Genomic DNA, 18,737 nt, shown 5'->3' on the forward strand with positions numbered 1-18,737 from the left:
AACAGTAAAACAAGGCAAGGAAAAGTCTACTTTAAAAATAGTACAGAATTTCTCAAGTAAGAAGAGAGTAACGGAGAAACAGAAGTTGAAACTTCTAGTCCAATTAAAGGGAAATTTTAAGAGCGGAAGAACAGAGTTCAAACCACTACGCAGGTGTCCTGAAGTAGCCTTACATTGTAGGAAGGACAACGCAAACGTCATAGTTTTCAATGATAATCCATCACAATCTGTAGTAGGGGTCACAGATTTTTTGTTTGCAAGCTTTTAAAGAATAGTCTAAATGAAATACAAATAGAAATAACAATATGATAATAGGACATAAACAGGATACTTCTGTTCAAGAGACAAAGGTAGAGGGGGTTACACTGAAAAAAATTACCATTTGTTATTAGAGAAAGAAACATCGTAACATCCATTTAATTTCTGACAAACTGCAAATTAGTTTTTATCGCTATAGATCATGTCCCTAAAACTAAGAACAAATTCTTTGAATAAATGCTTGCTTGCTTGCTTGGGGCTTTAAAGATACATCACAAATCATGAAAATGGTAAAGAAAAGTGAACTAACCATAACACTAAAACGATGCGAACATAAGATTCACATTTACAAAATTCCACCTTAAGGTAGACGCCCAACTAATCCTGACACTTCTCATCTTCTTTCCTTCCTCTAGTATGTCCTTCAGCTGACACATTCAGCTTCCTGGCCTTTAATGCCACAAATTATTGCAATGCCTTTTACATGAATAAATAATTTGAGAAAAACTCATTCCCATGATTCTATAGCAGTAAATGTATTTGTGATTTCTACCCTTTATTCCAGAGATTCCACTAAATTACAGGAGAGAAGCAGAATTTGTCCTGTTCTTTTGAGAAATTAGTTCACGTGCACCACAAAAACCCACAAAACAAAACCCCTCACAGCTCTGCAACTGAGACCATTCCCAAACCATTACACACAAGAACCATAACTAACATCCTCCAGTGCCTGTGTAGGTGTACCGCGCTATTACACAGGACAGCCAAGTTGTCAGACGACATCCCAATTAGTCATGTTGACGATTCTGAGCGAGGATAAGGAAGATACTCTGATCTGAATCATCACACTCGCTTCAATCCCAATTTCACTTGAGCGCCATGCACAAAGCACACTGTTGGTCCTCCCACGCGTGGGATACGCTCTCTCTCACCATCTTGAGATCCTGTTCCTTAATTACTTGGAAAAGACCCTTCTAGAAGGAGCAAAGCACGTCTCGTATCATAAGCTGTCTCCAGTATTTCATCCTCTTACCAGCATGGAAGATAAACTTGGACAGGAAATGAAAATACATTTCCCTCATGGGAATGTAAACTCATACCAGCTCAGAAACACCGATGAGAGAGAACGTGACGTTTACAAACTAACTACATCATTGCTGTCCTTCAGAAAGTGATCAAGAAAAAAATTTTCCACCCTTTAACAGCTGTTACCAAAGAGACATTGCTTTGGTTTCCACGAGAAAGCAGTGCCTTACAGCGAGGGTTTGAGAGGCTGTTGCAGCTGCGCAGCTCTCTTGCCTGTATCATGCAATAATTTGCCTGCTTCTATTTATATTTTTTCCCCTATACACTTAGCAACACTTCCGAGCTGAAGTCTCTTGTTGCCACTCAAATGTTTCCTGAATATTTCCCAGCTCTGAAATTGCAATTAAAAAAAAAGAGGGAGAGGGGCCAAACAAGCATACGTACAAACACTCCTTATGTTTAAAGTGATAAAAAGAATAACACATCGTTTCTTGACAAGAAGAAACACGGATAATGTCACTAAAAGATTTTATCTGGTCATCATAAAAATAGTTTTTGTCACCTGTAAGCCTAGGAAACAATTTGAAACAGTCAGAGGTACGATGGCTTGCAGAGAGGAAACAAAAATATTTCCTATTCAGACTCCCCACCCCCTCCCAACTCTGCACACCTATAAGCTCTGTCTTTACAGAAAGGAAAGAGCAGCCGAACAGAGAGAGACGACAGGATTAAGAGTGCCATAAGAACTGACCTACATCTGCATGAAAAAAACGTCACTCCTTCCCTCCACCCAAAGCAGCAAACTGACCTGTTGCTCGTATCTTTGCTTGAGCTCTTCCAATTGCCATGAGAATTCTTTAGATTGCTTTTCCCGGAGAGATTTTGATCTGCTTAGATCTGCTTCTACCTTTTCCATCTACATGGTAAAAGAAAGGGAATACTTAATTTTTTTAAAAATGCATAGTTTCAAACATTCTGACATTTTTACAGCTGTTTGCTACCATCAAAGACCTGAACATAACTCAATGAGAATAACAATAGTTAAATATTATATGGCACGAAAATGAATATTCAGTAAATAAGATCATTAGTTACTTACAGATATACTTATAACCTATATCATGTCACTCATTACAAAACATTGGCTTAGATTTTCACCTGACAGTGGTGAATATCAAAATTAACCGAGTATTTTTTTCTAGACATACTTAAGAGTCAAGTCTATTTTCTTTTAAAAACACATTGCCTGTGGAAATTTGAATAAAGTAATGTGTGAGTCAGTGCACAAACTACACGTTTAAAATAAATTTACATTAAATCAGTAAAATAACTTAAAGAAAATTATTTGGCTGCAAGTAAAGTTCTCTGAAGATAGTCATCGCCTATGAATAATGAGTCCCGCAGATTCCAGCATACAGCATCAAGGAAGCAATTTCATAACCCAATTAACAAAGGTTTTTGTATCAAAAGCACAACTGTTAGCTGCACATCATGCATGTTTCCAGGGGAACACACACGCAGTACTGTGCTGCACTGCACACTCATCAATAACTTTTAGATCTAGGTCCCAACACGAGTAGCAAATAAACTATCAACCCGAAAAGGACAGAAAGGAAGAGGAGCATAACTGTCAAGAACATCAGTGTTGCCACAAGTCCATCTGCTGCACGAAAAGAAGAAACGTAATAAAGTCCTGAACCACAAGCCAAAATCCTATTTGGCCTAAGGGAGTGCTCTGTCTTCTATAGATGTCTTTGCCAATCGGCCTGGACATGACTTCTAAGTCAGAGAGCAAGGAGAAAAGGCAGTACTCGCTGTGGGAAAAGCATTTTATTGGAAAACGCTGCAGGAAGAGAGGAAGATGCAAGACTAGGAGCTGTTGTCCAAGGAGAAAGAGGAGGGAAGGGGGGAGTGCAGAACAGAGGGCAACAAATCAGTGACCTTGCAGTAGATAATGAACCTTACGTCTATCTGCTATTAAGAAAAGGGAATTCTATGAATATTTTTAGGAATAATTTCTCCCATGTCCAAGCCTCCTTGAGTTGCAGCTCCATAGCCATATTTTCCTCAGCTCAAAGCACAATAAAAGATCTTATTACTTTATCAAAGGGTTATGCTTTTTAAGACAATAAAAGCATTCTAAGAAGTAAAACAGATAAAAACACGCAAAGATGCTTTAACTCTATAGGTTTTGTGCTTTAATCAATAGATCAAATTCATATATTTGCTATAAATGCAATGAAGGTTCCTGATCGTTATTTGCCAGACCAAGAAACACTACAGCCTAAGTACAACAATATAGTCTATGTATTGCTTTTCTTTTTTGCTACTTACTCTTGGAAAATTAAGCCGATCTTACAGTTAAGAATGTACTGGTCATCCATCAGTGGGCATCAGGTGACTCTTAATAATAAGTTTGACCAAATGGGAAGCAGATGGCACGAAATATCACGGAGCCAACTAATGAATCAAATATTGATTACAAGAACTGAAAATGCCAGACTCCATTCTACTTATCTCCATAATTAACTCAACCACAAAGAGATGATTTCAGAAGCCTAATATTTTTAGCACAGTTCAGAATACAGTGTTGCTAAAGCTACTACAGTTTTTAGTGTTATAAGTAGAATATTCCCTCTAACTGCAAAAAACAGAATTTTCCAATATTTAACTCACATAATAGACAACTTATCTAAAAAGAGTATGTATATAAAGAAGAATGAGAAAGGACAAAGCAATGAAGACAGCCTCAGTACTGTTCCTTTGATGCATTTCCTTCAGCCTTGTTCACCGTAGAACAGTAGTTTGTCATGTCCTACAACTCTCTTTTTTTTTTTTTTAAACACCTTTTTTAGAAACAATATTGAGACTGCCAGAAGTCAGAGAGTATCAGATATGGCAATACTAAGACTTCCATTCTGAATTTCTCCATAATAGCACATGGAAATCATACATTAAAAACCACAGGCTAAACATTTTCCATGGGCTCAGAGCACCTTAGCTGGTAAACTATAAACATGAAATAATTTTGATACTAAAATATTCTTAATATTAGCAAAGGTGTGAGCTAGTTTGACACAATTTGATTTCACTCAGTCTTTTAGATTTTGGAGAGATCTGGTTTTTAGACCTATATTGGATAGTACTATACTCAGAGTAACTGTATTGAAAACTACTCATCATAGTAAAGGTTATATGATTATAAGGAGGTTTGATACAACCAGTCACAGATAAAGTTCTGGTAGATTTTCACAAGTAGATTGCTTTTGCATGCCTCATAGATTAAGAAGTACTACTACACACAAAGTGCCAGGAGAGGGGAATTATTTGTCAGAGTCCTTTGTGAGGAGGTATCGTTCCCATCAAGGGACCACAGAGGTCCATGTGCCAGATCTCATGCATAAGGGGAGTCGATACTTTGTTTTCGACCTTTCTCCCTGCTGAGGTCCTCAGCAGCTCCAGGCTTCTCTTAGCATCAAAGCTGCTAATTTCGAAAGTCCAAAGGAAAACAGCAAGGTGAGAGGGATCAACTGTCAATAAAGGATGACCACAGAGGTGTATTTCCAAAGTATTATCAGGAAAATCAGGGTTAAGTTATACATTAACAGAAATTCTGTTAGACCAGATATTTCCTAACAAAATCTTGTACCATGAGATGCGTATTTTTTTTAAACGGTCACAAAGCAATCTCTTTTCTCAGTGTTTAATACTGAATGGAAGTAACATTAATCTGGCTTGAGGGATCAATAAAGTATGAAGAATGAACAATCTGCTTAGTCATATATATATATTATTTACAATTTCTATTTCTCAGCATACAAGCCCATACAAAACAACTCCATGGCTGATTCTTGGAGCACAGCAAAATTTATCCTCAGAATTTCCCAGAAGAGAGCAATATTCTCAAAGGAAGTTTACAGTAATTTTTAAATGACAATTGAGTTTGTAATTTTTTTTTTTTTTTTAAGTGAATGAAACCATTATCAGTCTTTCAAGAATGAGACTATATCCCTTTTGGAGCAGAAATAAAATATTATTTTAAGTCATCTTGAGGAAGCTGGAGAAGAGTCTCATACTATAGGATGTAGAAAACCGACTTTAAAACAGGATTTGTTCTATTGCCCTCATGGGTACAGTCTGTAAAACAAAAGTTGCTTTGCGAGCTTGTTCTTGCTTTGTTATTTCCAAATTCTGTTATTTGCTGTATGCAAAGGCCTTAAAAATATCAGCAATGCCCTACATTTCTCACTTTTGCTGAAGATTCTAGAAAAAAGCAAAACTTCCAAGAATGACAAAAAGAGAATTTGTTAAACTATAAACATATGACAAAATATTTTATTCTTCTAAAAAAATTTCAAGTACAGTAGCTTTGTCCCCCACCAATTTCTGGTTTGTGTTTTGTCATTAATATGAACTTAAAGTTACTAATTTCCAGGAAAAACTCTGTCTTAATCATCTCATGCTTGCCTTTCAATTATCTGTCATTATTTTAAATTATTAAACCCATTTTCCATTATTTTGCCCATAAAATATATCCTCCATATGAGACAACCTTTTCATTCCAAAGGATATCAAAAACACAAACACTATTGCAGAGTGCTCTATTGATGTTCAGTAGTAGGAAATGGGACAACATCACATCTGCTGTTGTTTCCATTCCCAACTCTTCAGTAAGGGGTAGAGAGAAGCTTTGTGACTGAAGTTTTTCTTTTTTTCTTTTAAATAGTACTACAGTATCAGTATCCCTAGATAGTCATTACAATATCAGATTACAGCGTCTTACTGGCAACAGCTAGCTTTGGTTATGACAGGCGAGTGTAAAATCGAGTAAATGGTCAAGGAGAATTACTAGTTTGAGATGCATATAGATATTTTGACCTTGTGAACAAGTTAAAACATTCCCTTCTTTTTCCTTCTTTTCAATCGCTTGTCTGCCTCTTGCTCCTCATTTCAGTTCTTGTGCCGTATTTGTAAAAACCTTTGGACAATGGTTTAACTATTGTTTCTTCCATAAGGAGTTTAACACACTAAAATCTTTGTACATAATTATTGCTACTAATTTTCAGGGGAAGAAAAATGGATTTTACTGTGACTGGATCATGAATGACAGCAGCCACAACGAGTCTGCCTCTGCTTATGCGCACCCTGACTACTGACCTCATTAATGGAAGGCAGAGTTGTTCCAAAAAGAGTAGGGGGAGACACACACGTTGAAGTGGAAAATTATCAACATTGTTCCATTGCGGTGTATAAACTAACACTTTATACTCTCACTCCCCAAAAATCCCTAATCAGGAACATAACTGCAGATCTCTCTATAACAATGACAATCCTGCCTTTGTTAGAAAGATGAAACAACTGCTAACATCCCTTTTTGACTTGTGAGCAAAAGACACTACATTGTGAAAGATTTTGATGTAGCACTGTCAAGTGAAGCATGTTTCTGGCATTATAAGATCAGAATATGCTATCCTACTGCGACAGAGTTGGAGAAAGGCTGGCATTGTGACCTTCTCACCTGCTGTTTCATTTCAGCATAGACTTTTTCTGAGTTCAGCTCCACCTGCCGCTTAAACTCCTCCAGGGCAGCATCTGCCTGCTGGGCCTGCAGCCTCTGTACCTCTGTCACCCGAGTCAGCTGCTCCTCCTTCTCCCTAGAAAGTCACAGAAAATTTTCAGAGTTCAAGTATCAAATAAAAGAACAAGTGTGCTAGTGTAAAAGAAAGGCCTTTAACCCTATCAGTTTAAAACAGTATTCAGATTTCAATTTCCTGTCCCAGCTTCTGCCAAACTTCCCTTAGCAATACTTTGAAGACGGGAATAGAAGTCCCGAGTTATTTCCACTTTCTCTCATTGAATCTAGCAAGCCTAAACATCGGATCCGTATCTTATCGCCAAACCTCCACCTTCAAACTCTGCAACGACTTCAGTGGTTTACTACCCCTTTATAATCCCCCTTTTTAATCTCACCTTTAAAAGTATATTGTCCCACTAAAATTTCAATGAAGAATTCACTTCAGTACGGTGGTACCGTTCCATAAAAAACCCCCACACAAAACTCAATGCTATCTTTACTCAGACAAGACGCAGAATTACTCACCACTTGACATACACCGCAACACAAAGCAGTGTAATGCATGACATGGGCTACCTTCCTCATCTAATAGAAACCCAGGATGCTGTAACATCCATTCAGCCTTTAAAGTAATGGCACGTGTTAAACATTCGAGAGCTTATGCAAAGATCGCGCATATTAAAAACCTACGCTGTTTGACATACTGAAGTCCACACACATAAATTGCTTTTGGTTTCTTAACACATCACAGTGTCAATATTAATGCATATATAACATATCTGTACATACATACACACAGATATAAAAAACTGACACTCACCATATTGACAAAATCACAGACAAATCTGATAACTTATAAATACATAAGAAATTTTGAGGCAATTTTTCACGTAGAAGACAATCAGAAAACGCTGTAAACTTTCTACTACACGTTTCTATTATCAGACGCCAGTTCACAGAAGCGGAGCGACACGGCTTTGTGCTAAAACACGAGGGAACGCAACAGCAACACCAACAGACAAAGTTGGCTCCACCAACTATTTGTAACAGAAGATACGGATTTAAACAGCCCTGTGGCTGACGTTCTTATTTTACCCGCAGAGGAAGTACCTCATGATAAATTTCCCATTTTGACAGAAATTATTTCCATATAAAATACAGACTCTGACACAGGAGAGAGAGAAAAGACAGCCAATTCATCCAGCCTGTCACCTTGCCAGCACTGAACTAGCTGTTACAGCACGGAGCAAGCTTCTCCTGAAGGTCAGGGAGCTGCCAATCCTGCAGTTACAGCGCGCACGTCCTCCTCTGCGGCTTCGTACCAGGCGGCGGGACACGAACGCGGTCCCCGACCTCCACAAAGCGTCTGCCGGCAGCGGAGGACACAAGGGCAATTCTGTCAGCAAAAAGATCTAAGAAACGCCACAAGCCCCGACTAAGCAATACCGCTGTTTACTTTTACATTTTTCTCTTCATGTATATTTGGAAAAATACTATTTGATCTTAGTACCTTATTTACATCTGATGGGTAATTCAGACAAAAGGAGACTGTCATTTTCCCGAAATGTCCTTATCCGACGGGAACTGGACTAAAACACCACAGTGTGATACAGAATTTTGTTTTAATCGTCCAGGACTTCTCCGTTCTCATGTTCGTACAGAAGCACGTCTTTCTAAACTTCTTCACGTTTGTTAGCGAGCGCGCACCACCTAGCAAACCACTGTCATCAGCCTACGCATCCCTCTGCGCAAATACTCTCTAGTTCTACTGCCACAGTTTCATTTGCTAAACTCCTCTGAGTTAGGAAGCACGTCTGTACGTTAATCTAAGATACCACATTCTCCATTCGTTTATGAGCCAATAAAAATTACACAGCAAAAAAATTGCAGAATTAACATATGTCGACTTCTCTGTGTAAACTCAGTTGGCATAAAGACCATCTAGGATTTAAATTTCTATTACAGAGGATCCAAAATACCAAAACGGCAAGCACTCAGACGCGTCTCGCAACGTATACGTTGAGAGCGGTTCCAAAGCCGAGAAAGACACGGAGCAACCGAGGAGCTAGTCACGCATGGATCTAGCAGCAAAGGCATTCGGCTCGGCTCTCCCCCAGAAGTCCACGTACCAGGGAGCCGCTGAAAACAAACGTTACTAGGTTAATATCTTTTTTTGTACCAAAATACAGTAAGCGCGTGTCTCCCCACACAAAAGCTAATCCACGGAAAAGAATATGCAAGACACCGTGTTGTCTTCCGAGGCCGACGTGAGGCCGAGCGCCGGCAGCGCGGCGCGCCGACCCGACCCGACGGAGCCTTGGAGAGCCGCCACGAGGGGAAGCCGCGCTCGGCTTCCCCCCACAACGGCCCTTAATCCTGCTCCGGGCACGCGGCGACAACTCACCCTCCCTGCAGAATGGATTTAATACTTCCACTCCGGATTAGAAACTAAAGCAAAACCCAAAGCTTATTCCAACATATCTGCACTGAAAAGCATCAAGAGACGCTGGAACGACGTTTTCTGTCTAGCCAGAAACAAAACAAATCTGAATTTTAAAGGACAAGGTGTCAGTCTGGGTGGTGTGAGCGAGCTTCCCGATGGATGTGTCCTCTTGAGGAGTTTTTGTTTTGTTTTGGGAAGTGTTATGAGGTAAACTTTTAGGAATCTGGTTTTATGTACCTTTATTCTTTTAAGGACTTAATCCCATGAATACATCTCATTATAAGCAGGAATAAGACTTCATGTGTGGATGTGGGAGCTGGCTCTGGCTACTTTTTATGCATTTGAGATTTATACAGAAGCTTAGAAAACATGTACAACAATGGACTCGGGTTCACAAATATAAGAACAGCTTTACTTCCCCCCCCCCCCCCCACAAGACACTGAGCAATGTGCCTTGCATGAAGCACTAAAATATTCACTTTGAAGATTATTTTTTTCAGTCAGACTAGTTGTGGGGCCGAATACAATACATCACTTAAATCCCCTGAAGCTGAGCCGGCATGAATATAAAAATAGGGTGAATTTACTCTTTGGCCCCAATTTAAAAAGCTGCAAATTCCTCTTGTTTCAGTTTCTAAAGGATGTGGCCAGAGAATCAGCAATCTTACACAGCACAAACCATCTCAGGGAAAGCTGACTATGAAGTCCAGAATTGCAATTTCAGAAAGCAGCACTCTGAAGTGTACTGATAAATGGAAAAATATAAACATCTTAAATACTACTTCTTCATGCTTAATCGTAAATATTTTCCTTGCTTCCCAAAACATCTTCCAAGAGGTAACAACTAAACACAGCAAGATGCTATAGCACTGCTAGGCAAGTTCATGAAACACAGGGCAATCCAGTGATTTACGGAGAGGTTAAATAAACTCAAGATGTTCCACCAAATGCAGTGTGAAGCAATGTCATTTTCCGTAGGGATCTCCAGGCCCCAAGGCTCCCCCATGCCTTACAAGGGGGCAACAGGCGACTAATGACAGGAGCAGGAAATGCACCCTCCTCTGTACACAGACTCTTCAAAACCTGGAATATTTTAGAACATATATACACATCCCTGTACAAAGTGCGTACCTCCAGAAGGAACACATGTACAACTTCTGCAAAGTCCCAACACAAGCACACTGTGTGTCATTTAGAGTGCTTTTCAGCAATATGGAAAATTGCTAGATCATGAGAATCCTGATTGTTTTCCTATAAAAACACCACCAGTCCTTTATGCACGAATACGCAAATTCTTGGTCAGGTTTTCAAACACTTCTGGCAGCAGTGAAAAGTCTACTTAGTGTCCAAAGAGACCAGTGTTTCTACAGTTCAGTGGAGCCTGAGAAGAGGAGCAAGGAATTTCTTTGATAAGGATGCATTTTATCATTGAATAAGTTTCTGAAACTTAGTGACAAGTATAACAAAGAATAGAAAATGGTGAAAGTTAAAGACACACTAGGGCTAAATACTCTTCCTGTGCTTTCCAGAAGGCAATGAGCACGTTTCTCTGTATGCTGCATCATGCCCACTACAGCAACACCCCGAGGTCTGATGAACTAAATCCAGCATAGGTTAACACAACTCTGGGTTTATGCTTGTAGATAAAAATCAGTGGTATTTTCCTGCTTCCCACCACCTTGGAGCAGATTGGCTGGAGATTAGAAGGTGAACATCTAACCCATGGTTCAAAGAGCCCAGAGGATTCTTTGTGTAACAATTAACGATGATTTGATGACATTACTGATTAGTTTTCCCAGGAAATCAGACGATTTGGTGAAGCATTGTTACTCAGAGGCATGATAATAGAGTCACATTTGGGGGGAGGGGAAACGAACTACGTTTGGGGCAGAGGACCTTAGGCTTTACACCCTTCCTCGCACTGTGTTAACACCTACAAACTAGTCCTCAAACGCCAGCTCCTATGCAGCTACACATGCCTGCTGATAGGCACGCTCCACACCACTGGTTGTTTCCTGGTGTGGAAGAAAGCACGTGCCAGCATTAAATTGAAGTTTAAAGAGAAGTAACAAAAAAAACCAGTAAGAGCCACCCTTGCAATACACAAGGGGAAAAATATAAGTTATAACGCTGTGGAATCACAGCGAAGCTGCACAATAAAATGTTGTTCTTTTCAGTACAATTATTGTGCAAGTTTAAAGTCTCCCTCCTATTAGAAGACTAAAGTAAATTTCAGTTTGGTGGTAAATATTTAACAGCTATATTTCACAATTAAATATTTAACAGTTCACGCATTAAGAATATTTCAAGAGTTGCACTATAAATATGCCGCATTCCTAGAGCTTTCCTACAGCAAAAATAGTTTGGAAGCAATCGGAAGCAATCTCTTGTTTTGTTTCAATTTCACTATTTCTCATCCAGCACCAAAAAGCATTGAAAGGATATCTACATGGCAGGGCTTTGGGATACTGCCCCTTTTGAAGGGTTACCTTTTTCATCATTGTCCTCATTTTCCTCACTGAATCCAGACCAGTCAGGTCAACCAAGGCTGAGACATGGAAAAGCAGAGCAACGGTAGGGCATTCAGGCTCCCTGCCAAAGCCGAGATCTTTCGGCACAGTGATGTGCTCTGAAAAGGCTGTCTCTCCTCCACCTCATTATCCTCATGATCCTGCCTGACATATACACTGTCCCTAGGTATTTAACTTCTATGTCCTTCTTGCACACATTTCTTTGCCCATTCTTTGCCCATCTCCACCCCCAAAATTTTAATTCTCATGAGGCAAAATTTTTCACCACCCACCAAATTGGTAACCGTTGCACTTTCAGGGAGGCAACTGAAGAAGGCTTCTGCTAGGTCCATTTCTAGCAACTTTGCTTTTTGTGTTGAAACAAAAAATAAAAAGCCTGGTATTTTATCAATCTGTGTTAAAACAAGATCAGCTATCAGCATTCATAAAGTGCATTTAGCTTAAAAAAGGGGGCCCACACACCAAACAGACCTCAGGAAAATCTGCCTTAGTATCTTGTCTATAAGATACAATGAGCATGTACCCAGGAAAGGGATACTTATAATATATTAAAGATTTGTATATGAAAATATAAGTGAATCCAGGATCCTACTACTTGATCTCCGAGAGAGAGAATCTCCCGTGGAACTCCCCGGGCATTAACAGGGCTCCACACGGCTGCAGCAGTTTATTGATTTACAGTCACTCACAAGGACTATGACGGCCGCTATTTCACAACGGAGTCGGAAAGACACTAAAAATACCCTACAAGACAGTCTCTCGAATTTAATTTTTAGAACAAACACCTCTTCAATAAATGTTAAGGCCTGAAGTATCATATTTGTAGAAAGAAGAGGTTACCATTTTACAGCGCATTACAAGAAAAAAATGCTTCAGTAGTAATAAGAGTTCTCTGAAATATACAAAAACAATTTTACTTCTCACACTATTATTTTGATAAACGTGATAGTTGCTTAACAGCTTTTTACGCAAATTATGTATCAGGGCTAAATGCTTCTTTCTTAGCTGTGGTTAAGGTTATTACCCGCACACAGTGAGGAAAAACTATGGCTCCTGCTTACAGTGAGAGGGCCCAAACATATGGAATATGTGCAGAACACTTCTTTTTGGTGTGGAGAGGAAGAAAGACAGTGTGAAGTCATTCAAGCGGAATGATAACTAAACCAAAGCCAGATCAAAGGAATGAAGAAGAAAGACTGAAATGTGAAGCTGAAATATTTATTGCCTTCAAAACATCATCCCTATCCTGTCCCTGGGCACTTTAATATTTCGAAGTTGTTAGAAAGCATTCTAACTTGTTTCATCATTTCAAAGAAATAAAGTCAAAAATATAAAGTAGAGAACAATTTTATCTTTTATTCCCTGATTTTAAGTCTAAGATGAGCTCATCTGTATGAGAAAGCATGAATCCACTTAAAAATTGTTTACAGCTTGCATAATTTGAGATGTTAACATCAAAAAGCTGGTCTGCATTTCTTCAAGTGAGCTGTTAGGATGAATGGTATTTACAATACAATTATTACTTTAAACTATATCCTTATGTTTTAAATAATTCACAAGATAACATTAACAAATTAAACCTCTACTTAAAGCCATTAATGAATTTAGAGTAAATATTCCATGTGCATAATATCACACATAAAACAGCACATTAATGGCTCACAATTAACTAGACAGGGGTTAAACAAAACAATAATTATAACTATTTCTCATTGTAATAATCTCAGGGTACTGTTGTGCTAGGTGCTGTGCAAGCAGAATAAAAACAGCAGCCATAAAGCGATGAATAAGATGTTGGTTAAAAGCCTGGATAAGCGTGAATGCGGCAGGAAAGGAAAATGTAAAGAATAACTTAGTTAAACTTTGCAAAAATTGTCTATAAGGTTTAGACATACCACAAATATGACAGCCAAAAGGGACTCCGTTACCCAGAAAGGAGGATAAGCACACAGATAAATAGTCATGGCTTCACATGCTGAGGTGACCTCTAAACTTCAACAAGGAGAAGAGGGAGGGGAGAATTAGAGAGGCAGGTGTAGATAACGGTTTAGATGACAGGAGGCAAGACAGGAATTAAAAGGTGGATCAGAGAGTCAGCAGCACAGACAGTAAATAGATTCGTGAGATTACCTAGAGAAAAGGCATGGAGAAGGAAGAGAGAGGGAACGGAGAACAGCCGTGTGCTGCAGAAAGTTGGGGGGAGGGGGGGTGAATGAAATAAATCCTCTGAAGGACAAACTATGGAAGAAAACCAGGCAAAAGGAGTCATTAACACTAACAAATAAAATAATAGTCCAAGATGTAATGAGTGACAGTGCCAAAGGTGGTTTGCAAGTCAAAGAAGGTGAAGATGAAATAAAGACTGTTCCTTTTTTTTTTTTCCCTCCTTTTTTGAAACATTATTTTTCCAATATATGCTTTTAAATGAAACATCTAAACCAACTACTTCAGCGTAAAGTATGTCAGGTTTATCATTTCAAAGAGGTCTGTACTGATGAAAAAGCCCTAGGTCAAAAAAGTTTTTTTTTTTCTCTCCTCTCCTTACATGCTATCTGATCTAATAATTATTTCCCACAAATCTAGTTCCTTTTACACCCTTAGACAATCATGGCTATGCCATCAAATACTACTTTTGAATGAAGAAATAAAGAATCCAAAAAGCAAGCATACATTGACATGTACAAGGAAGTGCAACAATACAACACTCATTCATTATACACTTTTGGAAACTATTTTAATAGTTAAAATCATTGTGCTTAAAGATTTGGAACAGTAATATTGGTGTTGTAACGGACAACTCAATACTAAGGAAGGGTAAGAGTTATCTAGCTCATTCGATTCTTTCTTTGTGTCACTGAAGTCTAATTATCATAAATCATTATCATTAAAAAGTTATCTTATGCTAGCTCTATAACCATGTTTAGGGACAAACTGCTCTATATAGACAAGGATTAATTTTTTTCTGTACAACTGGAGCTTTTCTTTAAATACATATTTCATTATTGCCAGTTGGTCTCCAGAGAAACTTGTGAAAGAAAAGGAAAGGCTGTAAATAGTTAATAGAACACTATTTTTTCTTTTAAGTGAGACTATTAAATAAAGCTACCGCATTTTTTTGTCCTCTGTTCATATTTTACATTGTGCCCCCTAGAGTGAGGGTTATGTCAGCATGTTCACTAGAGCTAAAGGAATGTTTACAATATGATGGAAACTTTGACTGCTTTTGCTCTAAAAGGTTTCAGATGCTCAAACAGAGCACCAAGGGGAGAACAGCTGCCTGTTTTTCCACTGATTCTTAAAGAGGAAAAAAGAAAAAAAAAAATCATATCACAACTGTAGTAACAAGACAACACTAAATGTTTTTTAATAAAAGAAGGATGAACACAACAAACATGAGTTTCAGCTCTTAAAGTGTTCTTTATTGCAGCATTTGGAATTAAAGACAATGCCTTCTCATTTTTCTTTAATTATTTCCTCCTTTAAAAATAGTAACAGCTTTTTCATTCCTACAAGAATTCCTCCAAACACACACAAATATTTCATTTTCAAGGGAAAATGGAATTAACTACAGGAAAGCAGCTGCACTTAGGCAACTATCCTAAAAATATTAACACTAAGTAATCATTCAGAATTTGGATTCAACTTACAGCAGCAAAGAAAAACAGCAATGTGAGGTTAAAGCTACTACTCCACGTATTTGTTTATCATCTCATCGATGATTATAATGAGGTTGCATTTTTCCATGAGAGATGGCATTTATTCCATCAATTGCTACAGGAAATGAAATATTTACACCACAGTATTTTTGAAGAAGAATCCATTCAGAAACAAAGTTCTCAAAGAGGTTGGTGTCATTAAATTCTCAAGATCCACTGTAATTCACAATTGACTTGAAATTATAATCTGTGTACCATTCTGAAAGTCTAAATTTAACTTTAAAATGCTAGGCTCCAACATTACAGTAAGTGCAAAATTATTCAACTGCAGCCTGCATAGCTAAATGAAGTTATATTCACTGTCATTTATTCCACCTCCTTCCATCATCTATCTTCATGTGTTTTTATTTATCCTTGCCTTCATTTGCTTCCTTCTTTTTTAGCTTAGAAGCATTATATATGCCACCTATTTCTCTGATTTATGTGCCTTTATTTCTTCTACGTTGTCCCTGTGAGGATAATCCAAAAAGAAGAAAAACGGTGTAAAGACAGTGGAGTTTTACAAGAGACCGGTAATCTCAAGGCCTAAGAGATCCCACACATAACAGTTGTGGTGCCAAAATCTGATACATTTTTGTCTATCCAGAACAAAGCAAAAAGAACCTTTCAAACCAAACAACATTTTGGCCTTCTTTTCTTATATGAAAGGAAGTTATACCTTTGAGCATCAGTGGCATAAAGGCCATTCAGTCAAGGGTTTGCAAGTGTCAATTCTAATACTTTATATCTCACCTCAGGACAGGCCTGAGAAGACCTCTAACTCCATTTCTCCATAGATCTTGTGACAATGTCAGGTAGGGAGTTCAGTTACTCAATGACTTGCAAAGAATACTATGAGATGACAAGTAAAATCCTTGTGAATAAAGAAATGACTACGATGACTACGAATAGGAAAATTTGGAAATTTCAGGCCATGGAAAAAAAATGTTATTTCCTTCCTAAAAGAGCATTTTTTCCACCTGCTTTGGTAAAACACAAGCTCAAACTAACTTTAGGACTCTGGAAGAATATTTTGCTCTTCATGAGAGTATCAGAACAGACAGTTGTTATCATGTGATAAAACAGTCCTCAGGACACGAGGACCTTACATAGAGAGGGACTTCAATGTCACTGGTGGGAGGTCTGCATAGAAATACCATCTGTCAAAGGTGAGAGCAATCCTTCTAAATTATACCCATATTACAGGCACTCTTCTTGGCCAGATTTTGGATCAACACGGAGCAAGTAAAACACATAAAAGATAAGGAAATCCTAAGACAAAGGTGATCAAGAGGAATGTGATCAGACTGTGCTCACTTCCTATTCACTCAGGGAAAGACTGAGAAACTGTGCTACAATTTATACGAATCAGATCTATCACGTGACAGACACACACATTGCACTGGGACTGTAGTCTTCAGAATAGTTGAAATAATCCTTTTATAACTCAAGACAGATGAAGCTTTAGCTGAAATACTGGGTCCAAGTTTGGGTATATCATTTCAAAAAAGACAATGTAGACCTCTAGACTTTCTCTATTTGGTCTACAAAACATAACCTACAATGAAAGGCTGAACAAATCAGGTTGTTTGGTCTATAAAGAAAACGTACTGAGGGAATATTTGATAAAGTAATCTTAAAATACTTTAAAAGTTGCTGAAGAAAGGAAGGAATACCCTGATCCCCATGATCTGTAGAACAGAAAGCAACAAACCACAGCAGAAAAAGTACAGATTAACATTAAGAAAACTTTTCTAACAGTAAAGATAGCAAAGTACTTTTCTAATCAATTAGTTCCAGTTTTCAAGCTTTCGACATCGGCATTTTTAAAACACAATACTAAACAGATATCTGTTGGAAATGACACATGAAGAGTTAGTTCTGCTTTGGGATGGAGGATTGCCTAGGCGGCTCTGGAGGCCCCTTTCGAGCCCTTTCGCTCTATGATTCTCTGACCTATCTTGAACAGTTATTTATGTTGACTCAGTGTACACACACACTACAACTCCTATCAAATGTGGATTACAGAGATTAATAGTAAGTGCTAGATGAGTCAAGTCATTCCCCCTTTGCCCTCCCCGCCCCCAACAATATCTCCAGATTAAGCATCCTCCGTTTTAGCTAACAGTTTATCATTTGTGCATCAGTTCGAATCCAATGCCACTGATTAGTCACAGAAAAGACTTGAGAGCCATTGTGAAACTGTCCCAAATATATACAGGCATACATTGTTAAGTTCTGCCTTCCACAATTCATCATCCATAAAACAATCAAACGTTTCGTGACAAGAGACAGAACTAAACTAAAATTTCTTTAAGACATTGCCTAAGATTTCCCATCAAAAACATTCCCAAACTATCCACAAGGAGCAGAGATTGTTGCTGACAAATTAAGATAGAAAAAACATGTAATTCATGGCTATGAATGTTATCGGTCTCACTTCTGAAATATCTCCGAATTTCGGTGATTACACGAAAACACTAACGTCAGCAGAATCCACGCAAGAAAGTATGAAATGTGTTGTTTCAGGACTGCTGCCCTAATTTAGTGCAAAGTACTTAAATAGTGAACAGATAACAGCGAAAGATGAACATAAGGCCCACTGAACTAGCCACTGGGGAGGCCAGAACGCTAAGACTGGCGATTCTTTCTTAATTAGATGCTCTCTACAAGACAAAACTCCGTAGCATTAAACTGTGCCATCCATGAAATTCAAAATATATGCTAGTAACATCGAAGCACACTTGACAGAAAGTCACTAGAAACAGTACACTCAAGCATCAGCATGTGGAAGTATAAAGAACTGACACAGCTATCATATTTGGAATAAGGAAGATGAATGAAGTAACAGAAGTCTTTTAAAAGTACTGTGCAGCAATTCTATGGCCCCATCCATGAAAAGGAACCTATTTTTCTTTGAATCTCATATCAAGGATTTCCAAAGAAAATATGTGCATGTGTTTACATGGAAGTATACATGGAAAAAGAAAGGTAAAAATCACTACTTTAAAAGAAATTCTTTTATTGAATTTCTTACAGTCATGCTCCCTCTTCCTATCATGCCTTTGATTGAAAAGATTTTGATTGAAAAAATTTTGGTCTGCCATCTAAAACACATCACAAGATACTGTGAAAACTGTATGTATATGTTCTAGAAACTGTTGCAAAAATACAGATCTGCTAATAGATACAAATGGTTTGTTAGTTTC

The 18,737-nt window shown here is 38.2% G+C and overlaps 1 protein-coding gene across 7 annotated transcripts in view; it reads right to left on the reverse strand.

Moving 5' to 3' along the window:
- CEP112 (centrosomal protein 112) overlaps positions 1-18,737 on the reverse strand; it is a 183,242-nt gene that overhangs the window by 103,217 nt on the left and 61,288 nt on the right. For all 7 annotated transcript variants that reach the window (XM_068914100.1, XM_068914096.1, XM_068914098.1 and 4 more), the window contains 2 exons: positions 6,803-6,938; positions 2,093-2,200 (listed from right to left, as the gene is read on the reverse strand). In XM_068914100.1, the coding sequence (XP_068770201.1) occupies positions 2,093-2,200; positions 6,803-6,938 (244 nt within the window). The remainder of the gene's footprint in view (positions 1-2,092; positions 2,201-6,802; positions 6,939-18,737) is intronic.

This window comes from Struthio camelus, chromosome 19, assembly GCF_040807025.1.
Source record: "Struthio camelus isolate bStrCam1 chromosome 19, bStrCam1.hap1, whole genome shotgun sequence".
In the NCBI taxonomy this organism is placed as follows: domain Eukaryota; kingdom Metazoa; phylum Chordata; class Aves; order Struthioniformes; family Struthionidae; genus Struthio; species Struthio camelus.